Here is a 21,487-nt window from a genome sequence, read left to right on the forward strand (position 1 = left end):
TCCACGGCATCGCCTCACCCCTCGTCCAAGATGGCCGCTCTACCGCGGTGTAAGCGACTTGCCAGCACTTAAGATGGCAACTGCGCGGTTAAACCACCGTCCAACCGTACTCGGGGGGGTTGGGGGGTAGGTATCACCACAGCAGCGTTAGCCGCTCGTTTGTTTGTTTATTTATTTATTTATTTATTTACGTGCCTGCCCCGCCGGCCGCTGCTGGAAGTGACGCGAGTCCGGGGGCGGCGGCGCGGTGTGGTGCGGTGCTTGCCGGGAGGCCAAGTGGGCGGTGGCGGGGCAGGAGGCGGTGGCCGCCGGGAGGGGGCCGGGCCGCAGCGACGCGGTTCCTGTCGCCGTGACATGGGTTCCCCCTCGATGGCGGTTGCCGCGGGAGGCCTCAGATAGCCGGCCGCGTCCCCTCTCCCCTTCCCTCCCTTACCCCCCCCCCCCCCCGCCCGCCCGCCGCCATGCCCGCCCGGGCCCCGCCGCCCCCCGCGCAGCCCGCAGGTAAGAGACGGCGCCGCCGCTACCGTCGAGCGGGGGGCGCCTCATTTCCTCCGGGCTTGGCCGAGGAAGGGCACCCCCTGCCCCGCGGTGGCGGGCGGGGACCCCCTCGGGGCTTCCCCCGGAGGCCTGTAGCGGCCGGGGCCTAACAGGGCATCGTGTTCTCCGTCCTTCCTCGCCGCCCCCCCCCTCCATCGTCGGGGGAGGGTGGCGGGGCCGGGCCGCCCTGGCAGGCGGGAGAGTTGGGCAAGGCGAGTGAAGCCCCGCAGCGCTCCCCCTCGCTGAGGCGCCTCTCCCTCGGCTCGTCCCGCCGCGGCTGGAGCGAGGGGACGGGCCGCGGCAGCGCCGGCCTGGGAGCCGGGCGGCTTTGTCCTTCGGCGGCGGGCCCCGGGGGTCGAGCGGCGTTATGCCGCTCCTGGCTGCGGGCGGGGTGGCGGCCGCCCTGGGGCGAGTGCCCCGCGTTTTCATGGGGTTCAGCGGGGTCGCAGCTGGAAGAGAGGGCTCGGTGGCGTCGTACAAGAAGCTAAGCTGATCTGTGTGTTTGGTTTTTCCTCATAAGCTTTCTTTTTTTAAGGGGTGTGAAGTGTGGCTGTTGCTAAATGCAACTGAAGATGACATGCTGAAGCAGAGTTATGGTTTGATTTTATCTTTTTTAGAAGTAACACCGTTCAAAAATGGGGCAAAATTGCTGAAATGCCTGTTAGGTCCTAACCCTTCGGTTTGCTATTGTAAGTGGCTACCTGATGAACCAAAATATTCTTTTTCCTTAGAGAAGACAATTGCTTGAACCAGGGTTAAGCCTTGGGATTCCTTCAAAGCTCAGTAAGCTGGCTTCTTGATGGTGACAGCCCCTTCCTTCCAGCTTCAGCACAGAAATTGAAACCTTCAGAAGTTTGACACTCCTTTTAAAGCAAACATCTGTTCATAAATGGAGTAGAAGAAGCATCATTGACAAGAGCTGTAGTGCGTTGGTTGTATAAGTTTTGTTTTCATGCAGGGTTTACAGCGTGATGTGTTTCATTAGAACTGATTTTTTCAGCTGTTGAATCCATGGTAAAGTGAGTTTGATGGATGCTAGTTTTTAACTGGGCTGGTCCTTGGAGGTTGAACAAAATTAAAAGTATTTCCTCCTTGTTTTATTCTCTGGACATATGAACTAGACTTGGAAAACCAATTAGCCTACTTTAAGCATAAAAACGTTAGGTTGTATTGTCAGCACACACAGAAGTTTGTATGCATGCTCATACAGCTAATGCATAGGCAGTGGTTCCTCTTCCTGAAGTTGGAGCTGTACCTGGAGGAATATAACATTAATTGGGAGAGCTGGGCGAAGAGGTGAAGTACCTGTAGCTACTGAGGGTTTGTTTGTTTGGGGGTTTTTTGAAACATTCCTTTCATATCAGTGAAAATAAATAGCATAAATTTGAGGATGGGATAACTTAAACTTAAAAAAAACCAAATTAACCGTATAGTAAAGAGACTTGAGAAAAGCTAATGCGGCTATGGTGTTTTCATTCCACATGATGTTTGCATAAAAGTACACATCGTATGACCTTCTAAGGTCATGTGAAAGTATGACCTCTTCTTTTTACTTCCTTAATTTGTTTATAAATAAGCAGTTGAAGGATCTCGGCCTCAATAGATCAGTTCATGCTGTCCAATGATTTTTTTTTTTTAATTTTTATTCAGATCATGGTTTTGTTTAGCAAAGGATTTACTAGTCTATAAAATTCAGTTATACACAGTGAAACATATTTGTGTTACATATTTCTGTTGATGAAGGCAGCATGGGATCTTACATTTATACTTAAAAATTTCTGTAGTAACTTACTAAGTTAATGCAAACATTTTAACACCCTGATTACATAAAATAATATTCTGAAACTTTCAGTACTTTGAAAAGACTTATCTTTCACAGTGGAAATAATAGAGCAGCTTAGATGGACTTCTGTCAACTCTTTGCCTTTCCTCTTGAAATATTCATAGAGCTCTCCTTGCAGCTATATAGTGGTATCAGTTGGAAACCCAGCGGTAAAGAAACTGGTGCTGGATCTGGTTGTTTTCACTATACTCAGCAGCATAATCTTCTTTCAGATACTCATTATCTTTTTTGACAAATGTTCATTCCTTTCTGTGCTATTGTAGTGTTTGACAATTCAAACTACTGTCTTTGTGAACATTTCAATGCAATGACACGCTAACCTTTTCATGGGGATTCAAAATACTCATAACTTTTCTGGATAGTCCTCTTCGGAGAAGTGTCTTAGATCCTACTCATTGCTAGGTTTCAGAAATTCTGTCTGTTGATTTTATTTTTCCTTTGTGCAGAAAACACACTGTGTTAGCTGCTCCTATGCACACAGAAAAGGCCTTGAAATGTGCCTTGTTTGAAAACTGACAGTCTCATTTCCAGTAGACTTTGCTAATATCTTTAGCAATTAAAGTTTTGGAATGGTACTGCAAAGAATATTTCTGTATTGGTACCAGTTGCAAGGTGATGTAATGAGTCTGCTTCTATAAGGCAAATAATTTATGTTTTTCAAATCCAAAAGTCCTGTTTTGGAGGAACCACAAGGAAGGGCAAATCTTGTCTTTGCTTTAGTGCCTTTGAAAGTAGGTATCAGCAGGAAGGAAATGTGAAACCTCAAGTTCTTATGTCTATTGAAAAGTGATGGAAAATAGATTTTTTTCTTTGAAGTATTAGGTGTCCCTCCTGTATTGTGTTTTAATATGAGATAATGTCTGTAGGTGGGATGAATGATGAATAATGTAAGCCTGTTCTTGCTATGTGTGCTTAAATTGCTTCAGGTGGTTTTTTTGTCTTTTTTTTTTTTTTTTTTTGTCTTCACCTACTTGTTCTCTGCATGTTGAAGAAAATATTTGTTCACTTAAAAACAAGCAAAAGTTTGCAGTAATAGAAGGAAGACCTATTGTTGTTCTCCCTATGCAACTGTATTTCCTCTGCCAAGCTGTGGGAGAACCTTTCATATAAGAGGGCACCTCTGGGCAGTTGTAATCCTGCTCTTTACTGTAGTCTACATGAAGTTTGAAGGGTTTATATGTGATGGAAAACATACTACTCTGTAAATAAATCACTGAGAACAGTTGACTTTAGGTAATCTAGTTCCAATACTTTCTAATGCAGCATCTTTTCGTCTTAATTTAGAATAGGTTCCCAGCTAACACGTTTGAGGGTAACATCCAGAAATAGATTTTCTCACCGAGTTGAACACTGTTTTAAAAGGAATTTAAGAAATGGTAAGAATGAAAACATCCCAGTTATGTGTTACTTATGACATCTGTCTTTACACATTGTACGGATGTGTGCTATACATTGGACACAAATATTGTGTTCCCACAGAGCCAGATTTTAAACCTGATTGACTTTCCCAGCCAGTTGTGTTTGCCTATATGAATTAAAAACATGCTTGTTCTTACAATATTTTCCCCACTGTCTGTTTATGGATTTAGGTACAGACGGTGTCTTTATCTCAGCTGTTAAAGCAAGTCAGTAGATTTTGAGTTGAAACATTAAATTTTGTTGCTTATAGTAACTTTATAAAAATAATCTGGTCTTCTGGTTTTGGGGAAGCGATGCTGTTCTTGGTTAAAAAAGAGTTTCATGAACTAACAACATTTAGATTCATTTTTTTCAAGTGTTTCTCTGATTCCACAGCTAAGCCAAAATGAAAAAGGGAGAATTGAAACAGCACAACTACTGAAGGTACGGGTTTGATTGCTTCTTTATGTAATCTAACAAGTAAGATTTAAAGGGAGATATCTATATCTCAGATCTGTTTAAATTTCACATTTGTGCCACCTAACTTAGTCTTCCTGTATTGTCAGCGATGAGAGGAAGAGCAGCACTGTTAAAGAGGTTTGAATCTTGTATGCTGGATTGTCTGAGGATGCCTGGTGTTTACTGCTGTCCTGGGGAGGGCAGGAGCACAGGAAGAATGAGCTGCCTGAGATAAGTGGCTGAATCCTGATGGCAGTCTCCTGAGTTGTGTTACTTTAATGTTAATTTTACATACAACATTTTCTAATAGAAGGTGTCTAGCATATTCAGTGTTTGTTGAAACCACAGTAATGTACAGTGGTGTTGCTTAATTCCCAGTGTCGGATAATGAGAAAAAAGGCTTAGATATATTTGCTTCACTGGAACTGGAGAACATTGTTTTCCTCAACTCATATATGTCCAAGAAAAAAAAAGTGCTGTGAAACTCCTGCTTTGGGTAATGGACCTTCTGGCTGTAAGAGCGTTAGATTAAAAATCGAAAACATTGATTTCTTGGAGGCTTTATGAAGTAAATATTTTCTTGCTGTATTTTGTTTGCTGGTAACTTATTCCAAAAATAAAAGTAAACTTATTAAACCAATAAGAACATATTGACTTCAGTCTGGACAGTGTCTCTCTCTCTAGAGTGGATTTGGGTTGTAGATGCTATTTTAACAGACAGGCTCCCCTCATTTACAACAACCTTTCTAGAAATAAGTTCTCAGATTCAGAAAGACTGTAAATCCGTTTTCCATTGTTCATAAGCCAATGAAAAGGCAAAGTTACAACAGAAGAGGACAGCTTTTTCTCCTGGAAGCCAGCATTGGGCTGTAATGAGAAGTCTAAATCTGGTCCTTACTGTGGTATTTTTGGTATCTGCTTGAGGAATTTCCTTGCAGTAGAAGAGTTAAATGTTCTTGGAAAGATCAGATGCTAGCAGCTAATGACTTAAATCCATCTCCTTGCCATTGCAAGACTTTAACTGTAGGGCATTTCAGTAATGTTGTTTCTGTCATGGAGATCTTGATCATGCCATTTCTGATTATTTTGTTTTCTTTATGCTTTAAGTGATGGGTTGCTTAACTCAGCTTTGCTCAGAATAACCCACAGCTGAGGGGTTATCCATTGTTTTGCTAATGTTCGTCTTAAGGTAAAGGGAACATTCTGCTGTACAAGGAGTTTCTTCTTTTGAATTTACATGCCTCAAGTATTTCTTTGGAGATACTTTTTGTTTGTGGGCTCCCAGTTTTCTAGGTCTTACATAAGAGCCAAACATGCTATTTCAAGTTTTGCCTTAGAAGATAGCAGAGAAGGAACTATTTATACCTGCTTTTGTGTATTGTAATTACATTGTTCGTTTTGCTGCTGTGTCTTTGTTAGATCGTTACTATTATTCTACAAAAAGGTAATGAACAAGGATGTGATCCGTGTATGAGGAAAGCAGATATTGTTCCCTATTTACTTGCAAGCAAATAAGAAGATACCCTGGTTTGATAATAAATGTTTTAGAAACCTGGTTAGTGACTTGAGATAAAAGAAGGGTATGCATTTTGTCTTTGTGAATCCTTGCCCTATCAAAACTTAAGTGAACTACTACTCTTATCTTTTCCAGCATTACTGATTTCTGTTTTGTCTCCTCTTTTGAGTGTTTTAAATTAACCTGAGTTACATTCTTAAATTCTTTTGAACTTAGAAAAAAGGTTTAAACCAAGAGCTGCAGTAAGAGAATTGAATCTTACCAAATTAATCAGCAATTTTTTTTTTCTTTATAGTAAAATGTCAATATGTACTCATAGGTGTATTGGTAAATTACATTTCTACTATTACTTTAAAAGTGGTCTTCTATTTATGATATTGAAATTTGTTTGTCAAATTCCTTCATAATGAATATCAAAGTATGAATATAAAGAAACACATGGAAGCAAGAAGTTAACTAATGTTTTCAGCTTTTTATTAAAAAACAAATCAAAGAGGTAGAAGACTGCAGAAGATGGTGTCTGAAAGAGAACACAATTCTTTAATAGTTTTTTTCCTGGAAAATATTGGACAACTGCATGTCGTGAGGAATTGATAAAGATCCATCATCAGTCTAATATTAAACTATGGTGATCTGAAAAACTTGCTGACATTTGTCAACATAAGTATGTGATTGTGGCTAAAATAATTCAGTCTAAACATGAACACTTAAACTCTGTCAGATTCTTCACTTCAGGGTGTAAGGTCTGATGCCAGAAACCTGTGTTGTTTCATATTACAAATCATAGAAGTAGCTGCTCTATGATGTGCAAGTAAAAACTGTTATAATTTCACTCAAAGAAGAATCCTTACTATATAGTGTGCTGAAAAATTGGTGGTTTCCATTTGTTTAAAATTTGCATGTTTCAAGAATGTTTAAATGAACAAGTAAGTGCAAAACTGCGTGTTAACTTCATAGCTGACTTAAATTTGGGAGCCAATTCCCTCAAAAATAGGGAGAAGATAAATAATCTGCATATCGGTCATAGAATTGTTCAAATTCTACTTTGAGGTAAATCACGTTTTGGGTTAATCACTTGAAATACCAGGTTTACAAAATTATATAGCCTAATGTCTTGACAAAGAATATGTCTGAGTTGGGTATAAAGTACTACAAAAGATGAAGCCACAGTTCCAGCTCTTAGCCCCTGTTTGAGATGCCAGACAAAGCAGGGATTGACTAAATGAATTAATGAACAAAGTTGTTGTTCTGTCAGACCTGTGGGTTTTCACCATGTTAATGTTCCAGTGGACAATAACGAATTTGGTTCAATAGTTTATGTGACAGGTGGAACACTTTTGAATGTTGGGAAAGGGGATCATAATGAAATTCTTTCTGAAGAAAACTGCATTAAGGCTAAAAATTCCCATGTGTTTTTATATTTCAAGGAGAATTGGGATTATGCCCTGTTTAAAAATATCACTAATTAGTCAGTCAAGGGGAGAGGGAATATTAGTATGACTTTTTTCCTTCTGTTAGACTTTGAGTATGGTATTCTTTAGAGTTCTGTAAACTACAATTAAATTGTGTTAACATAACAACCTTACACTCATATATAATACACATTCTTACATTTTGGAGCTTTTTAAGTTTTTAAAATGCAGCTGTAATATCATTGGAAGTAGCTGACATTTTTAAAAAAATTTTTACACAAGTCCATACAATCGATTATGCAGTTGGTTCTTACGGGTATAAACTGATTAAACATGTAGTAGACTGTCAAACCTATGATCAGATTTTTAAAGGCAGAGTTAATGTTTCTTGCAGATCCTGTTTTGGCAACTGTTACTGAAACATCTCTGGAGCAGAGTATTGTGCTACTGGACTGCTGCTGTGTAAATGATCCCTGTGATGTTTCAGAAGTGCTTTGAAATGAAAAATTGAAGGAAGTTTCTTCTTCTCTATGGCAGAAGTTGCAGGAGAGAAAATCTTTAGATGGTCAGAGATCTTCCTACATGTCTGATTGGGCTTTGGCAGTCTGCTTCAGCCCCCATGCAGCCTCTTCACATTATCTTTGTCCTGTGTTTGTCCCTACTATTCTTGTTCCTTGCCTCCCTTTTTTTTTTTTTTTTTTTTATGTTAACTGGAAAGAAAAGGGGTCTTGTAGGTGAATTCCCTTTGACTGTGATGCTTGCTGCTCTCACATTATTCAGTGTGTTTTCTGAATGCTGCATATTGGGGCTTTTTTAGATCATCCTTGCCTCTAAAGATTTTCTCAACTCTGTTATGATTTATTTTTAGCTGAGGTTAAGATAATAATAAACTAAATGGCCAACAAAAAAATGGGCAAAGTTGTTATGATGGATAATATATGAATGTACATCCAGGTTAAGAATGTGCAGGTTAAGAATTAATTTCTGTCAGCATTTCTTGCATGAGATCTTCTGATGTCAAGTGATGGAGCAGTTACTAATACAGAGCTGAATGTGATATTTGAAATAACTCAAGTGCAAACCTATAACTCAACTTATACAAACCTATAAATCTGAAAAGACTTAAAACAAAACACACATGCTTTTGGTGAAACATACAGACAAATTTTCTTTTTAATGGAAAAGTTCAGAAGTTTTTTTCAAGGCCTCTGATTCATAGTGTTAGGATATGGCTTTGAGATATAGTAAAAAAAAAAAAAAACTTTTTAGTTAGGCTTCGTTGTTTAGTTCGAGTTGTGATGACTGCAATTTTTTAATTTACTTTAAGTAATATTGGCCTATATATAGGCATAAATTAGGAGGCTCATCAGCATCCTCCTGCATCTAATTCCTATCCATAAAGCTATGGTAATCTAGGCAGGTCACTGAGCTGGCCGTGCTTCTTAGCCAAGCAAAAGAGTTGCAGCTGATCAAAGTACTTTCCAAGATGTTAGAAAACTTGAGGCTGTAGGAGTAAAATGTGGATTTGTTTTATTACTGAACCAGCAAAACTACTTTGATGTCATTGTCTATGTACAGGGCTGTGAGTTTATATATTTGCCAGTTGGAAACAAATTTGAGGTTCCATCTGTCTTTTGCTTTTTCCTCCCCTTCTCATGACTTCTCAGCAATAAAAGTAAGGTTTCTGGGAGAGGGGAGGCTGGTCTACCTAGATTTAATCTCTTTTTTACTTGAATATAATTGCTTGCATGACTTGATTATTCTAAAATTTTGTTTCAAAAGAAGAAAAATCTGATATGTATCTGTATTTATATATATATAAAAATACTTTGGTGTTAAATGTAGATCTTTATTACTCATACTGCACTGAAAGCTTCAAGACTGGGTCTTGTGGACTTCAGAAATCTTGGTTTCAAAATCAAACGTGTTAGCTTCCTAGCTTTGACTTGTGTCAGCACACAAGCATTTGACTTTTTAAGCATGCAATGTTTTATAGACTACTTGTTTGAGAGTAATTGAAATATTTAGGGATTTTATTTGGGTTTCTGCTTCAAATTTCTATGGGTTTAGTTATATGGCTTTTTCTTTCCAATGTAAATCAACATACTGTGCAACTGTCACTTTCTGTTTTAAAATCTTTTCTTTTTAAATGGCTTTAGAGATGTGTTTTAGAGGGCTTTTACATCTCTGCCTAATGAAGAATAAAACATCTAATGATATGATAAAATTACTGTTGAGGTTGCAGTGGCTTCAATCATAGTACTCGGTCTTGGTCAAGGAGTTGCTTATCCCACCCTCCAGTATTATTCTCCAGAAGCTGATCAAAGGTGTTTTTTGTAGGACACTTGTTTTCACCTTCCTTCTTTCCAGCCATTTCATTGTTTCTGTTCAAGCTCCTTTTTCTCTGGGATAATGAATGTTTATATCCAGTCAGTGCTGTCCTTGAAATAGTGTTGAGGGGTTTTTGTTTGTTTCAAGAATTAGTTTTCTTGCCTTTACAGTCTCTTCAGCTGTTTTCACATGGGATAAGATGATAAATATTGTGTCAACTGAATTTTCCAAATAGGTGTAACAACTCTTGTTAAATTTCAGGAGGTTTAATAATAAATTTATGCTATTGTCTACTGAGATTCAACTGGAGATTTGTGAATTCAAATTTAATTACAAGGGATGATCTGTTATAACCAAATAAACCCACTCCTTTTTTTATTAAAAAAGAAGAAAAAAAAAAAAACAACCAAGAAATCCTTTCCCTTTTCCAGGAATTAGAAGCGGAGAGTGAGTCCCATCTTGACAGTTTTCTCTGTCCTTTCTCCTAAATGTCAGTGTGTTACTAAAGAGCTACTGACTTGTGACCATAGGAGTCATGAATTCCAGACACAATGCCATTCACTGTTTAACCAACTCCCCTATAGCTCTATATAGTGCTATCCCCAAGATAAGGTGCCTTGAGATGAGCTAATATATACCAATATCTACCTAATCGGTCTTTTTTCTACAAAAGAACAAAACCAGCATTTGTACCTACCAGGGCCTATCTTTGTGTATAGCATATGGATCTTCCTCTGCAGTAAAACATTCAGAAATCAATTGTAATCTGGATATACTGGGTGTTTAATCTTAGTGTTGATGGTTGACCACAGTAGACCTTGGAAATTTGGGTATAAAGAAGGAATGGCTGCTCTGATAGTTACAAAGAAGAAATGCTATTATTGTATTTAGTGAATTGAAAAACGAGAAGCTTGGAGACTAAACAGGTTGGAGTAATCTCTGTGTGAACACAAAGTCACGCTCTACAGACATCTTGGAAAGGATCTTTACATTCATGTATGACATTAAACAGCAATTGCTAGACCTTGATGTGAAAGGGAGAGTGCTCTTGATAGATGAGGCCTCTGAGATAAGAAAAGTGAAGTGCTTCTCTCAAATACCTTGTTAAGCAGCTGGTGCTGAGTAAGCATAAGTGGGAGCTTGTTGACAGCTTACTCTTTATTCTAAACAAAATTCCTTTGTAGTCTTCTTCAGTTTGCATGTGATGTTACAAATTATTTCATGGTTTCATCTGATAAGCATGATGTTCTTTTGTAATTGCAAAATACCCTTTAAAAAAAATAAAAAATTGAAGGTATGTTAGTCACCTTAAAGATGCCAGACTTCCTTGGCAAATACCAAGAGTTGTTTGGCTCAAGTACTGGGGTATTGTGCTTGAGAAGAACCACAGAGCTTCATTTGTTGTTGTTACACCCTTTGTGTGCTGCTGTTTAGGTGCATGTACAAAGTCATTTGCGAAAGACATCAGAGTTAAGGATCATATTTTATTTGTGTTTCAGAACTAGTATTGTAAAGTCTGCACTTATTCTGGTGGTTAGAAATTCAAATATTTGCTAATATGTATAGGTTTTTTCCACTCTTTTTCTGTAGATAATGCTTAGTATGTTGTTACAGTTTATTCATGACAAGTGTCATTTGAAATGGAAAGAGCTTGGTCGTAGCTCTCCTTTTAAGGGCTCCAAGGTATGAACTAGTTAAGTGATATGTACAATTGTGAATCTATAAATAGTAGTAGTTATTGTTTCATTAATTACACACCATATTGAAAAAAAAAATCAAGATCACTCTTTAGGAAAGAAAATTTTCCATCCATACCTTACTTGTTACTGTAATGGTTTGCAATGTTAAGATAGGGTTCTTAATCTGTTTCTATCTAGGCCATGGGAATACTTTCTTCTTCCTTTTTTTTTTTTTTTCCCTGTGATTTAGTGTTTGCATTTAAATATTTTATGGATAATCTTGCTCCGTTCTGCTTTTGAGAATAAGCTTTGATGAAGAAGTTTGTTTTGCTCTAGGCTTTGCTGGTGCTCATAATGGCATTTCCCAGCTGGCGGTTCGTAAGACAAAAGCAGGCTAGTGGCAGCAGCTGTGGAGACAGTGTGTTGGCTTGCAGTTATGAAATCCAAAGAACAGGGAGACCTAACAGAAACCCATGAATTGGTAGAAAGAAACTTAAACAGTAGGGCAGCAGGTCATAGTTAGCGATTGTAACAGCAGTTCCTTCCTCCACTCCTTCATAGTTTCAAAGCTTATGGAAACATCTTTCATAGTCTTTGGTGCTACTGAAGGTGCCTTACATACATGACTGTTGTGGCATAGTCCATCAAGTGGCTTAATTTCTGTCATACAGTACAGCTGAGTGCACAAGTGAGTGTGGGAAAAGATGGACCGGGGCCATTGGCTATTCTATGAATTGCTGGTGACAGGAAGTAGAGAACTGATGGGTTAAAACTGAGTTTAGTTGTGTTGGTGTATTGCATAACAGCTCAAAACAAATGTGTTATGTGCTCTGGCATTTCAGCACTGTCTGCTGAGAATATGATCATGCAGTAGTTTACAAGAGACTTAAACTGTCTCCAGTAGATTCTCTGTGACTTCTAAAACAAAAGAATTGGTTAGAAAATGGGTTTGGGGAATGTTCCTTTCTCATATTTAGTATAGACTTTGACCTATATGCACACTTTTAAAATAGAATGTGCAACAGTAAAAATAAAAAAAGAGATGACAAAAGCTAGCCAAATTCTAATGTACTTCTTTTTTTCCCTATTATAGAAATACATTAACTTTGAAGTGGAACTAAACAATGGAACCAGACATTATTCGAATGTACTCCTCATCCCCTCCACCACTAGACAATGGAGCCGATGATGATGATGAAGATGAATTTGGAGAATTTGGAGGATTTTCTGGTGTAAGCACTGCTGGTGTGGCTTTTGCTGATTTTGACACACCAGACTACAGTCATCCAAAGGAAGAGTTTATACCCACAAATCATTTCATCCCACTTCATGATTATTCTGACAATGTAGCTAGCATTGCAACTTTCACTTCTGTTAAAAATGTTAAAGATAAAGACTGCATTGCAGAGCTTCCTGCTCTTACTAAGGAACTTTCTGATATGTCAGCTACTAGTACCAGCAAAGAAAAATCTAAGTTTAGAACTTCAGGTACCACTTTAGAAGATGTAAACAAAAGAGCGGAACAAAGAGACAACACTGGGAAATCGGAGTGTCTTTCTTCTCGTGTTGCTAGAACTGGTATAGTAGTTGAGAGCCAGGATGAGCAAATAGACGCTTGTAATGGTGAGAAACTTCCGTGTCTAGAGATTCTAACAAATGGATTTGCAGCATCAGACCCTGTAAATCCTCAGGGAACAGAAGATCTAGACAGTATTGGTGACTCAAAGGGACTGAAAATTGCTAGCACCCATAGTACTGAGCAAAATTTGAACTCAATGCCTAGCTCAGGTGAAGACTTTGCAGATTTTGCTACATTCTCAAACAAAAACCCAATCCATTTAGAGGGAACAGGACCTACAATATGCACTGTTCTTAATGAAAGAGACTCTCTGAGCGTTCAGGAGAACAACAGAATAAACGGAGTAACTCGTATTGAAGAAGAGGCTTGCATTTTAGAAATTAGTTGTGAACAGGGTCCCTCAGCACTGGAAGATAATGAATCTGCAATTTCTAGTACGTCTCAAACAACTGGAAGTTCAATATGCACTACTGAAAATGGAGACCACAGTGGGAGGAGAAGACAACATGGCATAGAGAATGGCAAAGATTTTACTAGACCTGATGACTCATTGGGAACAGAGGACATCAAGGCTGATAAGATCCAAAGCCTAAGGTGTGATCTTGCAGGAGAAAAATTGGGTGATTCTGAAGATCTTAAGAATGGTGGAAATAGTACTGAAGTTGTAGCTTGCAGTGACACACATGATGATGATTTTGGTGATTTTGGTTCAGTCAGCAGTGCATCTCCCACCTTCATTAATGCTCAAGAATCAGTAAATGCTCTAGATTTAGAGGGATCTTCCAAACAGCCCACACATATTAGCAAACCTAATGATGAATTTGGTGAATTCAGGGACAAAAGTACTGTTTCTCAGCAGCCAGCAAGGTTGGATCAGGCCGAACTAAATCAGACTGCTGACAATTTAGAATGTGATACTACCAGTAAAACTTCTGGCTTAGACTTCCAGCATACTACTGAGGTAGAAAATGGTGATGATAGTGAATTTGGAGACTTTGATTCAGTGCCAAAACCTCAAGATGAGAGTGTTGCTTTTCAGGACTCCGATGACTTTGCGGACTTCAGTTCAGCAGGTTGTAACCAGGCTACAGACTGGAATGCTTTTGAAGATGAACAAAAAGACAGCTGTTCTTGGGCTGCCTTTGGAGATGAGCAAGCTGGTGAATCTCATCATAGAAAAGAGACGTGGCAGTCACATAGGACAGATGCATCTGCCAGGATTGATGGTCCAGTATTACCCAAGACTGACAATTTTGCTTTAGCATCTTTCCAAGGAACTACCAGTAAGCAATCTCAAGAGCCAGCACCTTCGGTTCAGGTAAGGGTATTCTTGATTTTGTTCAGTCTTGTTCTGCTCTTGTGCATACAGCTCTTCCTGGTTCCTGCTTCTGCATACAATAAATGTTTGAATAGTCCTTGTTTGTCTTGTGGGAGAGATTTCATTTGGTGGGTGAGATGGGCTGGTACAAAATAGTATGCTGTGTTTGCATCTTGTATCTTTTGCACTGTTACTTCCTGCAGAAAAGTGAGCGGGGTATGCTGGAACTTGTATGCATTTGTTTTGATGATTATATGTGGTCCTTTACATAAACTGATCAAAGGAATAAGCCATCATAAACATTTTGGAGCCTGTGATAGTTCTTCCTTTGCTTCATAGTTCACTGCCTTTTGTGGGGGCACTCTGATGTTGCCTTTTCGTAAAATAGAGGTGTGACTGGAAGCTGAGATTACTGGTTCCCAAAATTTTTCATAACCATCTCTATCACGTTTTCAAAATCTGACTGAAAATGGTGACTCGATTTGTAAATACCTGCACTCATTTGCTTAGAACAGAGAGCATGATAAAATATGACCTATGGAGTTCTATCCCTGGTATTCCAACTCCTGGGTAGTTAACCATTAAAAGTTATTTTAAAATAAGTCCCTGTTATACATTAATTGTGGGAAGCGCCACGTTATAGCAACACCACAAATATAGGACTGATGATTTCTTAAAGCTGCTGCTATTTCTAATTAGGAGTTTTGGGAAGGGTGAAGTAGATAGGTTTATTTCTTACCCCCACCCCCTAGGTTTTCTGCCTTAGTTGCTAAGTATGTATCAATTCCTAATTAATTCCTTCCTAAGTCTTTTCACTAGTCATCTTTGAGATCTTTGCCTGTTCCTACATAGATAATTTTTTACTAAGTATTTAATACTACTTTTACAAAATTCAGAACAACAGTTTGAGTTTAAAATTCTCTTCAATGCATCTTTTTAGCCGTGTCATCCCATGTAAGTAGTTTAGAGTATGCTCTGTCTTTTGGTAGCATGCAGCAACACCAGCAGTAAAGGGTGTTAGTGGTAATATGTGTCTGAAAGGTTTGGATCTTCTCTGTGAATAAAAGGAAATGAGGTAAGTCCTTTCTACCAGGACCTTGTGCAGGTTTGGTGACAGCCCTGCCTCTTTCCGTTTCCTACCAGTGACAGGTGAAATGGCTTTTCAGAAGAAGGTCGTGCCAGCCGGAGCTTTGCAGCAAATGGAATGGAGCTTTAGGGACTTAACGCTGATTTCTTGTCACATTAAAAGGTGTGAGCCTCAGCTCCTGATGCTTCCTTCTTGCCGTTTCATGCAGGGACTAACACACCAAATTTCAGAGTGGCTTCACAAGCCAAAAAAAGGCTCACAAGTGAACCTGCAGGTGGATTTTTGTGCCTATGCAAAACCTTGCTCATCATCACCTGAATGTGTGGGTCCATTTCTCAAGGTGAAAGCATGAATCTATTGTTACCTATTCTGTTGGTCATTCACCCACAAAACTGGAGAGTACTAAGGTCGTTAGTGCAATTAATCTAAAGTGTTCCTGTTGCCACTTGAAAGACTTTCCAGAATCTGACAAAGAAATGGGGTGGGGAGATGATTCTAGTAAATCATCCATTTCTTTAGTTAATCATGCTATTAAGGGATAGTCTGAAGGTTTCAAACATTTATTTTTACTCACAATTTTCCATAACTTTATGATGGAGTTTCAATAGAAAACACTTCTGAATGTAGACCTGTATAAAACCAGAACCTTCAGAGGTTCTGTAATGATTTCCCCCCCCCCCCCCCCCCAAGTCTGCCATAACAAAAGATAAAAGCCAAGTTACAATGGAATTTCTTTGGTGATCTGTCATGAAGTCATGCAGTAGTTTGGTTAGATTGTAAAGCAAGTTTTAAGACTTAAATGTATTTTCATTCCTTCTCTTTATACTACAGCCACTTGTGACTGGATATAAAGTGATGTTCTGCCTCCCCTGCCAGCGAGGAAGTACAACTCAAGAGAATGTTTTACACAAATAAGCTGTAGAGGAAGTTGAGCTGGATATGTTTTCTCTGTTGCAATAGTTTCCTTAGCCTTGCAAGGACAGTTAGTTGCTAAATCTTTTTTTCAGTTAACTCTTAAAACAATACTTACACATTTTCAAAACTTACTTTGTATTCTGTAAGTGCTTTAAGTTTGGGGAGGATTTATTGAAACCTTTTTATATTAAAAAAAAAAAAAGCTTTCTTTTAATCTTGTGTAGTAATTCTTTTTTAAGCAATTGAGCCAGTTTAGTAAGTTGCAGTTAGAAACATTGAGATTAGTTGAGTCAACATGAGCCAGCAGGCAGTCCCAGTACTTTGAGTGCAGAATCTTAGCAAAATTAAGCTCAGATTTTGATCACCTTCTTTACTTTCGTTTAAGAGAATGTCACTGAGGCCAAACCACAAGTTTTAAAGTATTTGCTGATCTTCTGTTTCCCATGCATTAAAGTTGAGTTCTGGAGCTGTTTGATGCAAAAGCAGGAACACTTGCATGCAAAATAAAGCTAGGGAGAGGTAAGCAAACAAAGCTTTTTATTACTCTGACCAAAGAAGGATATGGAGGAGTAGATCACTTGCATCAGCGTACTGCTGGCAGATCTAAAAAGCACTTGCTACAGCAACTTAAAGGGAGCAGGCTGTGCAAGAGAGAAATACTGCATGTGTTAGACACTTGAGATAGATGTGAAAATTGAGACCTCAGCTTAGGATAAAAGTGAACTGGGATCGTTTACAAGATACTATATACACTTGATCTGTGGTGTTGGGGCTAGGAGAGTCACTGTAATGTGCTAGTGAAATAATTTTGAATGGTGTGTAAACAGAATGACCCTAACATAATTCTTTGCTTTTCAGTTTTCTGCTTTTGTATGCTTAGCCAGCAGCATTACTGTTTAAATGTGGAAATGATGTATACAGCAATTTTCTTCCATCCAGAATGCAGCATGAAATGAAAGTTATTTAGCAGTAGCTCAAGTTCCCTTGCCAATGGCCTCTGTGTATTTTTGTTTCTGTTTCCTTGGTTTGTGTATTCTGGTTGTGGAGGTGGCAGCAAAATTTTGTGCTTTCTGAATGTGGTCTTGACTGTGAAGTGTATGTCAGGCAAATTGTTTTAAAGATTGTGGATTTGGTATAATGTTTAATTAGAAGTTAGACTTTGCTTGAATTTATCTAATTAATCCAGTTTTTCTTCCAAAATGTAGGATGTAAAAGAAGAGAATAAGAGGAAATGGGTCACAAAAATGACCTTCTGTAGTGACATGTGGCGAAAAGATCATTATGTCTTTTCTCCTTTGCCTTTGGTCTTAGGCTCTCCGAATCCTGCACGCAATCTGCAGTGTAGGATTTGTAACATGCTGACCTTCTCTATTCAGTAGTGCTGCATGGAGGGGAGAAGCAAAAGGACACAGTATATGGTATTGAGTTAAAACTGCTGAAGGAAATTGTAACCCCTTAGAAAAGGTACCAGTTTCAAAGGCTGATGGACACAGATACACAAACTATTATTTGAACCCATATTAATACTACCAAATACCTTAGTCATTTAATGTCTGTCTTCAGCTGAAAAAATATGTAATAGCTGGTTTCAGTATAGCTGCAGGTTTGTAGTAGGTACGGATGTGCCTTTGTGTTCATTAAAACTGAATTAAGATGTAGTGGTGGGTGAACTGGTTGATCTAACAAGTTTTGAGCGAACCTGTACTGTACAATATGCATTAATCCCCTTTATGTGATCACGTAGCACACTACTAAGTTATGCTTATAAGGAATATAAGGCTTGTAGCACAGCTTTTTCCATAAGATAGTGTTGAACATTAGTTAGCTGAGGGGGTTACTCTGCTGTATTGTGCATTAAGAATACGTATAGGACATAGGCAGCAAAGCACAAGAGCAGTTACTACCTATGGTAATCATATGGGTGGGTAATACAGCAGTGCCTAGCTGTGTTCAAGGTGTATGGGCATCTCTAGAGCAGGAGGAGATGAATAGTGGCTTGGTTGGAAGGCCAAAACTCTTACCTGATTTAGCTGAAAGTTAATAAATACTGAAAGGGAGGAAAGGAAACCTGAACAGTCCTCCAAGTGGGTTTTAAGATCCTCATCTTATTAGAGGCTCTACCTCTTCAGATTAATCAGACAGTGTGGGTGATGCACAGTAACTAAGCCACAAGTATGCATCAAGACAAAGAAAACCCTGGATCACTCTCACTTGCGGAGTACTTTGTCTTGGGCAATGAATGAAGTCATGCTCTTGGAAAAAAGTAATTATGACCATAAAGACTTCAGCCTCCCAGTTCACTAAGATAAATTAAGATCATTTTGGCTAAATTAAGTTCAGACAGTCTGGTAACAACTTGCAGTGTAAATATGTCTGTCTGGAAAGGTTTGGGTTTTTTTAAGTCCATAGCATAGTTCTTAAGTGTGTGCAGCTGAGTAACAGTAAAAACCAGACCATTAATAGCAGCCCATAGTTGCTGTATTTCAGAACACGCTGGCTAAGGGTATCTTACAAAAGAAAATAGTTTGGGAGAGGGTTGTTTTAGCATTTCTGTTTATGTATCACAGAACAAAATTATTTTCCATTTTGTACACATAAGTTTTGTCTACTAGACTTCCTCTCAGAGCCTGACTGAAAGGTTAGTACACCACCACTAGATAATAACAACGTGACCAACTGAAATGAGAAGGAAGTTTTATGTAGTCTAGATAAATAACTGTTGAACTTCACTTTGCCTGCATGGAAGATGCAAGATTTGATACATTCTTCCAATTGAGGGAGAATAAATGTGCAAGCCTTCCAGCAAGAAGGAGGGAGACAGATTCACATTTCTACATTGAACTTCCCTGCGGTTTGTAACTCTCTTGTGTCAAGCAGTAAAAAGAGCAGAGAAGTCTTGTTCTTCTTAAGCCTCTAAATTTTCAGATTTGCTTTGCAGCTGAGCTCAAGACCTTTGTAGTTACTGTTTTAAAATGTTTTGGGGATATCTAGGACTATCATTGCCTTCTTTAATTCTTTAAATTATTGTAAAAAATCTTACTCTTCATTTTGTGTTGTTGAGGGTTTTTAGCTCTTGTGCCATGCTCTTCGTGGCTTGTAAATCTCAGTTTAGGACCAGTGTTTCCATTATAAATTACCTGTGGTAATAAAAATGAAACAATTCAATTTCTTACCTCTAAGAAATTTATGGCACTATCTTAAATTTATCTGCTTTTCAGGGGGGGTGGAGGAAAGCCATCACATTTGAATCGTGAGAGGTTAAACTAGTGTTCTTTGTAAGCTTTGCGTCTCTTTTTTACTCGGGAGTTTTTCTGCCTGCAGCTGTTCTCCCATTGCTTTTGAGAAGGTGTTCTCTTTGCTCAGCAGAGCCTACACATCAGAGAAGGAACTAAATTGTTGGTATGTGGAAGGGAAACTGATCTTTAGTTTAAGCAGTCCATAAAGTTTTCCAAAGAAAAAACTGCCCCCATTTAACTAGGAACTTAGTGATTTGTTTGTTTGCTTATGTGTGTTTAGTTAACTGTTCAGCTTTGTTTAATGTTTGAGTCCAAAAGATTTTGAGACCCACTGAAGTTGATTGGTGTGTTCTCCATGGTGAATTGCATCCATTGAAATCAGTTTTTCAGCTGCCCTGGGTTAACGGTATGGTCATGTAGTTTAGCTCATTTAAAAAAAAAAAAAAAAAAAATCCTCAAAACCTAAAAAAACCCCAACCCCCAAAGAAACAAAAACAAAAAAACCCCACCACCCAACCCCTCCTCCCCCCCCATATGGTGAAGGTACAGGAGTATATGGCAACTTAGCTCCTCACAGGCAAATGTGTCGCTGGAAAATATGGTTTGGTTGTTAGAAAACCCAGCAAAGGGTGTTTCTCATTTAACCTCTACTTTATTTTGTTAAAATGGTCATAAATACCTGTGTTAGGCACTCTCCAGAGCAATGCATTCATCATTTAAAATAAGTAAATAAAATCTCTCTGGTTAATGAGTTTCTTTTCCTGGCTTCTGGCCCCTGAGTTTTGTTCTGCTGTTTTTTGAGAGACTTCACTTAGCTTCTGAATTCTAACTAGAAGCCAATCATGTCCATATGGACTTTATTCCTTTCCTAAATTACATATTTATCATCTTGGATCCTTCATATGCCAATTTCTGTCTCCTTTCTTATGTTTTTCTGTCAGATAAGACTTGAATATCTAAATATTCTCAATAATTTAACTATTACACTGGTTTTATTTATTCTTAGGTCTTCTAGTTTTGTGTTCGATAGATGTAAACAGCCCAGAGCTTGTGTTGCTTCCTCCATAGCCTCTTTTCCCGGCAGCAAGAAAAGGAGGGCTGAAGGCATGCTCTGCTTCCAACTCTCTCCCTTCTTAAAGCACCTCCGAAGGCTGCCGGAGCAGAGATGCTGTGGGCTGTAAGTGAGAGTGGGGAAAATGAGGGATTGTGTTGAGAAATGGGACTGTCCCCTCCGATGGAAAGTGGGAAGGAAGGAGGGACAAAGTGCCACTCCACTCTTCAGCTTCCAGCATGAGAAGTTCACTGGATGAGCTCGTGTCTGCTCTGCAGCTCATGTGTGATTGGGACTGTGGAGAGAAGCAAGACAACTGTGTTGTTTTTTTTTTTCCCCTTTGTACACAGAGTTCCCTGAAACTTCACCCAGAGAAGTATTACAGCAGTCATATAGTGAAAAATGCAAATCGTATCAACTTGTGGCCCAAGTATGTTGTCTTTATGGCAAGTTTTATTATCTCCTCTTTTCATAGCTCTGAAGAAAGGCAGTGACCTGTCACTGTTGAGTTCATGTGGAGGCGGCTGGGGAGGATTTCATGTGCTGGGTGGCCAGTGTAGATTTGCTGTGTTGAAAGAGTTCATTGATTCTATAGTCTTGTGGTGAAGAAGAGAAAAACAAATTCTGTAAGCCAAATACTTTGGCCTTTCAGCACTGAGGGCTGAATCTTGCCCCCTGTTTAACTGCCAAGGAGATAAATTCTAATCCTGTGGTTATCATTCTCACTTAAAGTCTGTTACATCTGTGATATTTTGATTGTATCAGGTGATGATTACCACATATCTTAATTGTTTACCAAAAACTTGTATGCAGTCACAGAAACTACGGGGCTTTGAGTTTGTCACTGGAAATTCACAGTTAATTTTTAGAATAGCAGCTGTAGCCTTCGTTCACATCTTCAGAAAGTGTCTTTAAGAATTACTCTTCTCAAATGGCAGTGGAGATACTTGGGTGTCAAATGCTTTTAGTGACATGTAAAGTGGAGAAAAGTTCTTGTTTTCTTTTCTGCCTCTTTCAGGATTTTTCACCCTGAAAGACGTGACATTACTGTGTATGTCAGAAATAATATTTTCTTACAGTCTGTTTATACAAACAATAGATTGAAGTTTGTAGAAGACGGACATTT

The 21,487-nt window shown here is 38.8% G+C and overlaps 1 protein-coding gene across 1 annotated transcript in view; it reads left to right on the forward strand.

Moving 5' to 3' along the window:
- Positions 1–267: 267 nt before the first annotated feature.
- AFTPH (aftiphilin) overlaps positions 268–21,487 on the forward strand; it is a 48,578-nt gene continuing 27,358 nt past the window's right edge. Inside the window, 2 exon segments of the mRNA XM_041125593.1 lie at positions 268–501; positions 12,269–14,072. Of these exon segments, the coding sequence (XP_040981527.1) occupies positions 12,300–14,072 (1,773 nt within the window). The 5' untranslated portion in view covers positions 268–501; positions 12,269–12,299.

This window comes from Aquila chrysaetos, chromosome 8 (genome assembly GCF_900496995.4).
Source record: "Aquila chrysaetos chrysaetos chromosome 8, bAquChr1.4, whole genome shotgun sequence".
In the NCBI taxonomy this organism is placed as follows: domain Eukaryota; kingdom Metazoa; phylum Chordata; class Aves; order Accipitriformes; family Accipitridae; genus Aquila; species Aquila chrysaetos.